This window comes from Taeniopygia guttata, chromosome 6 (assembly GCF_048771995.1).
Source record: "Taeniopygia guttata chromosome 6, bTaeGut7.mat, whole genome shotgun sequence".
Taxonomy (NCBI): domain Eukaryota; kingdom Metazoa; phylum Chordata; class Aves; order Passeriformes; family Estrildidae; genus Taeniopygia; species Taeniopygia guttata.
This window is the reverse complement of record NC_133031.1, coordinates 17,199,183-17,212,116: the sequence shown is the minus strand read 5'-3', so window position 1 is coordinate 17,212,116 and position 12,934 is coordinate 17,199,183. Positions and strand designations below refer to the sequence as shown.

Below are 12,934 nucleotides of genomic sequence, written 5' to 3'. Positions count from 1 at the left end.
AAGGCTGCCTGCCAGAGATGACTTATTCAAGTGGATTACATGAAAGGACAGTACCCCATACACCCTGGGGAAGAAAAAAAGCCAAAAGTAATATCTAGGTTTCCTTCAGTTCTCACTGCATGGGGTAGGCAGGAAGAACATCATATAAAGGCACAAGGTTTGGTCTTGCATAGTGCACCTAACTGCTTTGCTAGGTCAGTCTAAGCACATTCTATCTTAGTTTTAAGGACAATTAGTATATAAAATGTCTTTCATTGGAAAGCTGACTCTGTCCATTATTTGAGTCAAAAGCAGAAAATAATCATTATTTTTAGATCATCAGGAAGTAGGAATCTCTTGAGAGATTGAGGAGTTCACGCTCTCATCAAAGACCCAAAACACCTTTCATTTCCATATATTTCAGTAAAATTTGGGGCTATACTATCATATTATCACGTCTTGAGGTTTCATCGTCTTAATATCCATAAGTAAATTTCTCCATGACATTCCAATGGGAAATGAAGGTAGGATTTTACTAATTATGAGGCATTAAGATATAACTGCAGTAAAATTAACAAATTCTACCTCATTGATTCAATTTTAATGCTACTAACTTAAGAAATAAACTGCTGCGTGAAATACACGTAATAAACACTGGTGGGAAAGGTTGTACGCACAAATTCCCACTTAACGCTGCTCACTTCAAAGCCGGCAGAGTGAAGTCAGCAATTAATTAGCCCTGAGTGCTTAGCAGGCGCGGTGCGCTGGCGGCTCGCAGCGCGCTGCTGTGGGAGGCGGCCGGAGCTGCAGCGGCAGAGCCGATGGTCCCCGGCCCCACCCCCCGGCCCCGTCCCGCGGCTCCGTCCCGCGGCCCCGGCGGGCGGCGCGCGCCCTCTGGCGGGGAGCGCCGCGCGTCCCCCGGGAGTGCGGTCCGGCCCCGGAGCGCCGGCACAGCGCCAGCTCAGCTCGCTCGGGGCGGGAAGGCAGGAAGGAAGGAAGGAAGGAAGGAAGGAAGGAAGGAAGGAAGGACTCTGCCTCCGGCTGGCACGACAGGCAGCACCTTCGGTAAGGTCTGTCGGTGTCTGCACCATGAAATACACTGCCGCGTTTTTATAGAATATTAGGGCTAGTCTTTTCAGTCAGGTCACGCACCCAGGAAAAGACAGTGAACACACGACTGTACAGGAGAGGCATGGTAAGAGACAACAGAAGACTCCTTCAGAATATCGTAGAATCATAGATTCATTTACGTTGAAAAAGACCTCTAAGAGGATCAAGTTCAGCTGTTAACCTGTCACTACCAAGTCCACCACTAAGGCATTTCCCTAAGTGTCCCATCTACACATGCTACTTCCCTGTTTGAATGTTTGACAACCCTTTCAGTGGGTAAATTTCTTCTAATATCCAGTCTAATCCTGGTGCAACTTGAGGGAGCCCAACAGTATGAAGTCATTTACAAAATTACAACAAAAAAGCACACCACCAAACCCATCTTCTCTTCTTGAAGAGCCTGTTCCAAGTTATTACTAAAGCCAGAGGGGTTATGGTACTGCAACATCAAAAATCTGTCTTTCAAATCAAAATGCATTTTACTGTGGTTTTTAAAGGTAGTTAACTTTTTTTTTTTCTTTTTTTTTTTTTTTTTTTTTTCTGTGTGTGTGACAGATCTCTCATTGGTCATGGGAAACAGTGGAACTCTATATGCAAGAACTAAATAAAAGCAGCTAAATAAATAGGTTTTGGGACATATTTTGGCAATTAAAAATTTTCAACACTTCTCTGAGCCAAACTTTGTACCGTTTGGGGTTGGACTGGGGTTTAGGATACTTTATTTTCACAGCCATTCTTTAGTATGTGTTTCCATTTTCCCTTCCTCAGTGAGTATAAACTCTGACTATGAAAGTATCTGTTGTCCTACACTTGCCAGCCTGTGGACATTGCTCTCTGGAAAAAACCCAAGACAACCCCCAAACAAACAAACCAACCCCTCACAACACAGAATCTGAAACCACTGCCCATGACTGCATCATGTATAACTTCTGGACAGAGGAGAAGGCAGAATGATGGATCCTTGCATGGTTTAACTGCAGGCAGCAGCCAAGCAGTGCACAGCCTCTCACAGCTCCACCAGTGCGATCAGGGACAAAATCAGAAGGGTAAAAGCTGGAACACTCACAGCGTTGAGATACAGTTTAATAGGGAAAGAAAAAACCACACACACAAGCAAAACATAGCAAGGAATTAACTCACTGCTTTCCATGGACAGGCAGGTGTTAGGAAGCTGAGTAATGCAGAGTCCCCAAGCAGGTGCAAGAGACAGCCCTTTATTGCAAAACCAGGCCTTTTTAAGCAGTTAGCCCATTATCAGGTGCATTCCATTTAAGCATAACAAAGTAATTCAACCAACCACCATAAAATACAATGCGAGCACATAATGGTCTTATAACTTGGTTTTCTACTTCCAATTCAGCTGAGTCACTTTCCCATAGTCCTCTTCTACTTGGCTGAAGAAGCAGGACTGAGCTGTGTTTCACAAGGACAACAAGGATCTTATTTTATTAAGGTTTTACCTATATGCAACAGGCCAGTGTTCAGCCATCTCCAGGGAAGCAGGATTCCATCACCTGTACCCATTTTTTGGGAAGACAAAAAACATCACTTCCAACATCCCCCACTTCCTCCTTCTTATCCCACTTATATACTGAGCATGATGTCATATGGTCTGGAATATCCCTTTGGTCAGTTTGGGTCACTTGACTGTGTCTCCTTACAACCTTGTGGATGGAATGTACAATGGGAAACCTTTCTTATAATCAAGGAATAAAAATACCATATTCAATCCCAGGAAACTAACCAGATAGAACTGCATCTGAAATGATGAATCAAATCTATTGTAGATATTTTACTTTACCTGTGAGGCAATGTAGCAAATATCCCCTAGAGCAAGGAAATCATATTAATTCCAGTAATGCAAGCAAGATAAGAAGATGGCTACTGATAAAGAAATTACACATCACCAGTGAAATTGCAGCTGACATGGCGGCAAATGCAATAATAATGACTCAGTCACAATCAAGGCCTATAAAGAGAAATCATACAAGAGCAGAGCTTGGAGATAATTATATTCACCATCGAAATCAGATGCAGGGAAACTGTAAAATCAGAAAGCCTTGAGTTACCATACTGATCCATGTACACGTGGGAATGTGTTTTCTGTGTCCCTCTAGGCAGACAGATTCTACTGCAGCGGAGTAGTATATGAACATCTTAATCGTATCAGAGATGTATGTCCAGTTTTCATCGGCATACACTGATAAGTGTATCTACCTCTAAAAGGAACCTGATACTTTGTGAAATAATATTAATTATAAAGGTTTTCATTTTTCAGCAGTCATTTAGCAAGGAATAAACAGTCTTGTAGCTTGGACACATCTGCTCCAGGCACATGATTGATTTTCTTATCATTAGATTTATACAGTCTTTGTATTAAGTGGGCTTTGCATGAACCAGCCACTGATCTTTGATTTTTGAGATATAGGTTATCAGTCTTCACTCACTACATACACTCTCTGGCACCCTTGCAGCAACTTGACATCAACAGATTGCAAGATTATCAGAGTTGCCAGTTTTGAAGCACAACTGCTGCTTCATGTTAAGTTGCCTGATTTTTAAGGTGAAAACATAAAAGTATAATGGGCTCGTACAGAGTCTCTCTCTCCACATGACTCTGCTGACTATGTCAAATTAAGCACCAAGCAGCTACTCTCTAAAAAGAACACCTCAGACATTAGACTTCTCAATGACACATCAAAGCTCTGGGAACAGAAGTGTTTTAAAGCTTTATGCAATTTGACCTCACCACACCTACAAGAAATTAAGGCTGCATGGAGAAAGTTTAAGAAGAAAAGACCCAGTTTTTACTGGTAGACAGAATTGGAAGTGCTTTTATGATGAGATAAAATCTGTTCATGCTCCCATGCATTAGCACTCCTTTGTAGTTTTGAAAGGTGTTCCCCACTTACGTAAGAGAAGCAAACTGCTTCCACCTAGGCAGAATGTGTGAGCCTTTTATTGAGGCACTTCTTTAATACTCGGGAGCCTTCTTCAATGACATAGTTGAAACTGCACATTAACTGATGACGTTCAGGCCTCAACTAATGGAGCAGAGAAAACTCCAAAAGCCATCTGTCATGATAAAATGGTTAACAAAAAGAAAGCAAAGTTCTGAAATAATAAAGTCCTCTATTAGTCAGCTATTGAAAGCATACATGTTTTATTTCACAGAATATCCTCAGGTGGAAGGGACCCACTGGTCCAACTCCTGGCTGCACAAGCCCATCCCCAGGGTCACACCATGTGCCTGAGAGCAGTGCTCAAACACTTTTTGAACTCTGTCAGGCTGGCGCTGTGACCACTTCCCTGGTGACCCTGTTCCAACCACCCTCTGGTTTAAGAGCCTTTTTCTAAGATGCAAACTAAATCTCCTCTGACACATGTTGCCCTGGCTCCCGTCAGTGCCAGCACGGACAGGTGCGTGCCGCTCCGCCTCCCCTCACGAAGCTGCGGGCCGATGAGGCAGCGATACCTGCCCCACCGCACAGCTTCGCTGCTCGGCAGCGAACGCGGGGCACTGTAATAGGCAAGCGTCATCCACGAAGGGAATTTGTAACTAAACCTTAGGGGCAGCCAGCATTTCTTCTCGACACAATACTTCACAACCACTTATTCTTCTATTGAGCAATACAGACTGACAGCACTTGCCTGTCTCACAAGACCGCAAAGGCTTTAGAGCTCGCATACAGCATTGCTGGAGCACCGGGCCGCGTTGGCAGCGCAGAGCCGTGAGGCAGCGCTGGCCCCTGCGCCCTCACAGCGCCCCGAGCCCCGCGGCACCGGCCCTGCCCTGCCCAGCCCGCCCGCACGAGGGCGCTCACCCAGCCCCGCCGGGGAGCGCGCACCAGGCGCGACCCCGCTGCCTCCCTCCGCAGCGCTGAGCGGCATCTCCGCAGCCAATAAACGACTCTAAAGGCGGGCGGGGAGGGCGCTGCTGGCCAATAGGAGAGCGGACAGCGGGGAGGCGGGGAATGAGAGCGCCCAATTGAGAAACTTTCCGGCCCCGGGAGGGTGGGAACAAGAGTAATGTTCAGTCACACACGGTGAGCGCTTCCTCCAATCAGAGTGTCCCCCCTCGTCGCACGCTCCGGATTGGCTAGCAGATAGCCTTAGCTCTCCCGTCTCGCCAATAGGGAAGCAGCACTACATGACAGACGTTCGGCTCAGCCAATTACTGTCGGCACGGAGGACCCAGCCTCTCTCTCTTGCAAAATGGCGGCTACAGCTCCCGGTGCGGCTCCTCCCGCGGCCGCCCCGCCGCAGAGTCCGACGGCGGCTCCCCCCGCCCCGGCGGGGAGCGCTCCCCCCGCGGCCGCTCCGGCCCCGCCGGCCGCGCCGGCCCCGCCGCCGGCCGCGCCACTGTCAGCCGCGCTCTCGGGCCCCTTCCCCGGAGGCCGCGTGGTGCGGCTGCACCCAGTCGTGCTCGCCTCCATCGTGGACAGCTTCGAGCGGCGCAACGAGGGCGCGGCGCGGGTCATCGGGACGCTGCTGGGTAAGAGCCGCCGCCCTGCCCTGCCCTGCCCGCCGCAGCCTCGGGGGGAGCGACCCCCTTAGCCGCTGTCCTTTCCTTCCTCTCCCTCCCGCAGGGACCGTGGACAAGCACTCGGTGGAGGTCACCAACTGCTTCTCCGTGCCGCACAACGAGTCCGAGGATGAGGTACGGAGGCGGCCGGGGCGGAGCGGGAGTTCTCTTGGCGGGGCGCGACCCCCGCGCTGGCGCTGCGGGCGGCCGGTGCCCGTGTTGCCCTCCGGGCGCAGCACCCTGTAACCAGCTGTCCCGGCACTCTCCCGTTTCGCAGGTGGCTGTGGATATGGAATTTGCCAAAAACATGTATGAGTTGCACAAGAAAGTGTCTCCTAGCGAGATCATCTTGGGCTGGTAAGTTGTTCTTCTGCAAGAACATGCAAGTAGATCTGTTGATTCCTTAATGTACTTTAAATACATAATTCACTTTGTCACAGATGGAAAAGCAGAAGCACCGATGCCTGTGACAGTCATATCTTGCAACTCTTGTTACAGTCAGTGGTAAAGCTCCTGCAGCCCATGAAAAGGAGAGACAGCATTGGAGACTTAAAGATTTGGTTTTGCTTATGTCTAGCAAAGTACCAAGAGGAGTGATGTGTTAGAAAATGTGTGCCTAGCTTTGTTAGAAGAACTGACTTCCTGTAATACAACCTGTACCATGGAAGTTAACTGGTTAGAAAGAAGGGAGAATACAAAAGAGGCTTTTAATGTACCAAAGGTGTCAGGAGGAATCACTGATACCAGTTTGAATATTTGGTTCTCTGCTGGAAGTACCCTGTGTATGGGATGTGACGCCTTCTAATAACACAGCAGAGTGCAGTTCCAGTGACAGGAGCTTGCCTGAGAATGTGAGATGCTAATTGTAGAGTAGTTAAAGGAGCTAGATTAACAAGTTAGACCTCCTGCAGAGGGATGTGTGATTTGTGGATGACAAAATTCATCCAAGTTTATTTGGTATGCTTTGACTTACATAGATGGAAAAAGCTGGTCTACAACGCAGTGACAGATAACTGAATATTGGGTGTCTGATGTCAGTTTACTGATGTTTTACGGCTGGTACTACAGCACTGGCCCCGTGCATATTTTGGGCATGGGTGCACTCAGCCTGTGATTCCAACAATTTTAGGGACAGGTGGCCATAAAGTAAAAAAATCCTCAGTTAAAACACTTAAGTTTAGTATGCTGCTATAGCTCAGTGTTTGCAAATTGATGGTTTAGGATACAAACCTGTTAAATACCAGCAATACAAAACACTGGGCACTTGAATGTTGGAAAAATGGCTCTTCAACTTGTGTTCTTTTGAAGGTATGCAACAGGTCATGACATCACGGAACACTCCGTCCTGATCCATGAGTATTACAGCCGGGAAGCACACAATCCCATCCACCTCACTGTGGACACAAGTCTCCAGAATTCACGCATGAGCATTAAAGCCTATGTCAGGTACTCTGGGAGGCTGCCTTTTGGGGAGGGGAGCAGTCTGAGAGACGCCCCATCAGGGTGTAGTGGGGCGCAGTGTCCTTTTGTGGACAATATTGAGCAGTAGTTACACAGAGTGGTGAGCCAGGGATCATGGCTTACTTCTCATTGGAATGTCTTGACCATTGTATGTAGGCTGAAAAACTTCATTAACTGGAACCTCACTGGGGTGGGGAATTGTGACTTAACTAAGAATTTTCAGAACATCTTTGGGACATTTCACAGGGTTCTCACAGCTGGCAGTAATGTCACTAACTTCCATCACACTGACTGAATGCTAGCCTGTAGCCATAGGGCTTTATTGCTCAGCGGTGCACTTACACAAGTCAGAGGATTAGTGTGGTTAAGACAATTCAAACAGCATCTTCTTGATGGGTCTTTCTTCCCCTTAACCCCATCATTCTTATCAGTTAACAACTGAGATTAAATGTTGATAAATTAAACTCTTCCATTTCACTGAATTCCTCCCAGTATTGGCTGCAGAGCTCTCTTCAATAAGGAAAAACCCCCTTTCTTTGTAGAGAAAGTACTGCTTCTTGACTGTACATCTTTAAAACAAGAACTGTTCCATGATATCTTACCTAAAGTGTAAATGGACTTCAAGTACTTTGAATACTAGGTATAGTAAAAGTGTCAAGAGTGCTTTGTACTTGGATTTTGTGATATTGCTTCTTGTTTCAGTCATTTCTCAAAGCATGAAGTATTTCAGGATAGAAGAGCAAGAAGGAACTTTGATTAAGATGATAGTTTTTCATGCATTTATGCTGACGTCAAACCAGTTAGGAGTGTTCTTGGATGAACAAGAGCAATTAATAGCATGCCAAAACTGGTTTCCTGTCCTCAGTTATCCTTGGGTCTTAAAATTGCTGATTTTGACGAGAATGAGGAACATACTTGTGTTCCTGCTTTAGTGCTAACAGAGATGTGTGAGATGGAAATCTCTTCCTTCCTCCCTAATATATGTCCATGCTGAAAATGTTGTGTTGTTCTCTTTTTTTTTTTCTAGTGCCCCAATGGGAGTCCCTGGTAAAACTATGGGCGTGATGTTCACACCCCTAACAGTGAAATATGTTTATTATGATACAGAGCGGATAGGAGGTGAATGCTTTCTTCCTGTTTTGGTTATAACCATTGTTGTGACAATGTTCAAATGCTTCTTTTACCCTGGTAAAACTGCCATTCTGAGAATTTTACTGGTAATCAGACTGTCTTGCTGACCTAAAAAAATCTTCAAGAAGTTAAGGGTTTAAACTGGTATCTGTGGCAGTCAGTGTTTTTTCACTGATCCTCCTTTTGCTTTCAGTGGATCTTATAATGAAGACCTGCTTTAGCCCCAATCGTGTGATTGGCTTGTCCAGTGACTTGCAGCAGGTGGGGTCAGCGTCAGCCAGGATCCAGGACACCCTGACCATGGTGCTGCAGTACGCTGAGGATGTGCTGGTAAGGCCACCTTTCTATCAGCCAGAAAAAAGTTCAATGTTGACTTGTGCATCTTGGTTTTCTCTTTTATTATTTCTCTTTCTGGGCCATAAACTTTGAATTCCACTTATGCTGAAGTGTGTGTTTCTTATGCTTAGTCTGGCAAAGTGGCTGCTGACAACACTGTCGGGCGCTTCCTGATGGATCTTATTAACCAGGTGCCAAAGATTTCACCAGAGGACTTTGAGACCATGTTGAACAGCAATATCAATGTAAGATCTTAATCAATTTTTTCTGTGCCTTGCTAGCAATTTTGAAAATTTGTCATATAGACATAAATTTGTCTACGATCTGTCTTTTCAAACCAACATGCTAATAGCTAATACAGCTTTTTTATTGCCAGTAATTTGGTGTTTTAAGGACTGAGGATGGATAAAGAAGCTCAGCATAATCTTGCAAGGAACTGCAGATAAAAGTATTTATTTTTAAGGACTTAGGAATTTTGCAAGTAATCTGAAAACCAGTACCAATTCTTCTTTCATATTGATTGGACAGTATGAATTACCAAACTTAAATAATTTCAGCAATAACTGCTGACTTGCCAGATTCTTTTGCCTGAGCTGGAGTTCTGTCTCTGCATAACACTTACAAACGTGAACAAGGTTTTAGCATGCTACCTGATTTCTCTTAACAGACTTTTAGAAAACTTAAGTTTCTGAATGTGTTGTTCACCTACAGTCTGTAATACCAGAACTAATTTTTAATTTTGCTCATACCCTTTGACTTCTCTGGTTAACATGGGTGAACTCAGAGTTAAAATTTCACAAGCAGTGTTTCATATGCCAGGAATACCAAAAGCTTCCTGCAAGGGAAGCATTCCTCAGGGTAGGACTTTCAGGGCTAACTATTTCTTGTAGCTGATTGTAAAATGTTTTACAGATGTTAAAAATTCAGCTCTCTAATAAGCTATGATTTGTTAATATTTCTGATCACTGTTTTTCCCCCTCCCTTTCAGGACCTACTGATGGTAACCTACTTGGCAAATCTCACACAGTCACAGATTGCTCTCAATGAAAAACTTCTTAGTTTATAAAGAAACTTTTGCCACCCTACACTTAAAGGAACCTGAAGAATGAGCAGATACACTTTTCTGTGGTGTTAGAAATTTCCTTGGACTGTAATTTAATTACCTACATGACTTGGTTTACATTGTTATTTCCACTGCTCTGAAAAATCCCTAACATGTTTTAGGAAATGAATGGGGACGGCTGCAGTTCAGTTGAACCTGGTATTTTAAAATGGAATATGAGAATCTTACGTCTTGTGGGTTTGTCTACTTGTATAACAAAATACAGCTTTATTGTAAGAATGTATTTGGAATAAAAGTTGCAGCCATTGCAGTGGCAACAATGGCTTCTGTCCAGAAAAAAATCTTTCACATTTATTGTGTAATGAATCCATTTCTGAAAGGGGGGGGGGGGGGGGGTGGTGGTGGTAAGAGGCATCAGGAAACAAAGCATGGATGGGAGTGAAGTCCAGTTCTTTGCAGGTTTTTTTTTTCCAACTGCTAAAGCACACTGAAAGTGTGGGGATTTGTGTTGCATATAATATGCTTTACCATGAAGGACTGTAGAATAGTCTCTGGTTTATTAGTGGTGCTGTGTATATCCCTTCAGCAGGCTACGAAACAGTAAAAATTCAATTTATGGTATCACTTCTATACATATAATTCTGATTGTTTGGGAAAGGAAGTAAAGGTCAATAGCATTAGCCCCTCATAAAGAGGGAGTTAGAGAATTAAAGCCAGCAACTGAGTTCATGGTAAAAGAGTTTGAAAAGCATTTGTGGCTAAACAAGCTTGGCTGCTGGAGTTTCCATCTTTGCCAAAGAAGAAAAGGACAGCAAAATGACAATCCATTAGATTTGAGGTTAAAAGTTGGGTGTTGCCAAACAGGAATTTTCTATTTCATAATGCTGTACTGCTGCCAAAATTATGTGAAAAGAAACCTCATTTTCTCCCCAAGATAATGTTTCATGTTAACTAAGTTCCAGCTGGAAGAAAGCAAATACAAATATCAGCTGTAACTTTGCACAATCTCTGCCAATAGCATTACTTTTAGAAGGCTTACAGTTCAGCTGTGCTGAGGGGGGGACTCTGCTTTAACAGAGTTAAACCATCCCTCTTCTACAACAAAACTCTTCCCTCCTTACTAAGGACTGTATCTAGTTTGGTGAATGAATTTGAAGTATCCAAAGAGTGTTCTTCAAAACTGGTAATTTCCCAGCTAAACCCAAGAATAAGACTCAGATTACAAATCTACAGATCCTGTAGTGGTTGTTCCAATCTAGAGAGTTCCCCCAGCAACTGAATGCTAAATTCTAATTGCAAGGTCAATGTAAGTGAAAACTGAAGGTCCAGAAAAGATCCTCATCTCATTAAAAATGTTATTTTTGAGCATTAAATAAGATTAGAACTAAAATCTGTTTTTTTAAGAGTCTCAATAAAAATGTTTTGGTTTCCTTTCTCTTCTTTAAACTTAATATTCTTAAACTCAGCCCTTTAATGGTTCAAATTTTTCAGATCACAGTGTTTTTTGAAGAGAGTTTTGACATAGCAACCGCAGGGTAGCAACTTCATTTGGTGATTATTTCCATGTACTGGGATGAAGGTCACTAAATTTGTGTTTTTAGTTGAGTCACTTCAATTTATTGGCAGAAAATTTAAACCTGCTGCTAAGAGGAGGTAGTGTTTCGGTGTGTGATTATGCGAACCTGTGGATGTACGCCACCTATACCTGAAATTCACGGGTTCAATCCAAATGATTAAAATTGATGTGAAAACGTTAGACACACAACCTTCTAGAACAGTCAAGCAGAATAAGCTGCTGTTGTGTGCTTTGAGGAAGGGTGAAGCTTCAATTTCCTCACAACGGAAGCAGGGGCAGGTTGGCAGCTCTCCCAAGGGCGGTGTGAAGCCCTGATGCTCGGAGCAGGGTGGGTAGAGCACTGACGTGACTCAGCGGGCAGTGACTCCCTCGAGCAGCTAACCAGGCACAGGCTCCTCCTGCCTCCTGCGGGAGCTGCACTCGCTCCGCTCCCCGCACACGGAGGGTTAACAGCTTACTGGCACTGCATTTTAATAACTGCAGTCACAAGGCAGTCTAAGAGGAGAAGCTGTTTCAGTACATAATGTAGACTTGGGCCACTGCAGTCGCCTGTGGGTTTGTTACACTTTGACCTATGGTTCAAAGCTGAGCAGTTCTTACAACAAACTTGGGGAAAATCTTAGTTTTTAATTTAATTAGATTGGCTGGAGTAGAACACAAAAAGTCATGCTTTATATTACTTAAGTGGGAAATAATGGTCCAACCAGGACACACAGAGAAGCAGCAATGCTTTAGCTGCCTACATCACTAACAATAAATTCCTCTGGGAAAAAAGTTTTGTTTCAGCTGTTTTGACAGCACTCAGCACAGCTGCATAGTTGAGCCAAGTCACTCCAGACCAGGATTCTGTCCAGTACCATGTCTTAGGATCAGATGCAAGAATATTACAAAAGAGAAGAACAAAGCTTGTCTCTCCACTAAACTGGAATTTTCTAATCATGAGAAGCTGCCTTAACTCTGCACGGGGTTTTAGGAGCTTTCCTAAATGTGTGAGTTCTAGGTATAAGTAGCAAGCTAAGAGATTTCCCTAAATACAGAGAGTGAAATTAGATGACCCCCAAAGGTTCCATTGCATGCTTTAACGAAGTAATTACAAACATTCTTGTTTATACATAAACATTCAATGCATTTAACAGATTCTTTAAACACATGTAATTTTGTTTAAAATATTCTCTTCTTCCTTTTACACAAAAAGAAAGGAATTTATTTTAAAACATTTTTTTTCTTTTCTTGAGTAGCCTAAGTCAAAACAGTCCACTAAATGAAAAAGAATTGTATATTTTATAAATGTACTTGGTTCCCATGGAAACAAGGATTAAAATATTTACCTGTCCTGAAAGAAATGTGCTTAACAGGTAAAATAAAGTAGACATGCACTCAGAGTGTCAGCTGAAGAATGCTGTGAGGATTAAATTCTTAAAGCCACTCCTGATGTGTTCTGGGTAGACAAGAGAGAACAAGCCCAATTTGCCTGGATAGGTAATGTATTAGATTCATGTGGCTTTAGGTGCTTTTCATTTGAAGCAAGCAAGCATGGTAAATTATTACCCATCTATTTTCTGCTGTCTGCACTTCACACTGTTTTATGGGTAAAGAGAACAGTGTTTGTTATTTCACCTAGAGCTGAAGTGCTGCACCAGGTTACAGAAAAGAACCAAAGCTGTTTGCATTGGAATGGTCTCCAAACTGCTAACATGTCTGTCATAAACAAAAAAGGGAATGTTTTTAATAACCTAAAGTAACTGGTGCATAA

The 12,934-nt window shown here is 43.7% G+C and overlaps 1 protein-coding gene across 1 annotated transcript; it reads left to right on the top strand.

The window, feature by feature from the left end:
• Nucleotides 1-5,266: 5,266 nt before the first annotated feature.
• EIF3F (eukaryotic translation initiation factor 3 subunit F) lies at nt 5,267-11,056 on the top strand. Its single transcript, XM_030276885.4, has 8 exons — nt 5,267-5,584; nt 5,679-5,749; nt 5,892-5,971; nt 6,923-7,060; nt 8,103-8,194; nt 8,400-8,536; nt 8,674-8,787; nt 9,531-11,056. Exons 1-8 carry the CDS (start codon nt 5,305-5,307, stop codon nt 9,606-9,608), a joined length of 990 nt encoding a protein of 329 aa, XP_030132745.1. The 5' UTR covers nt 5,267-5,304; the 3' UTR covers nt 9,609-11,056.
• The last annotated feature ends 1,878 nt before the right edge of the window (nt 11,057-12,934 follow it).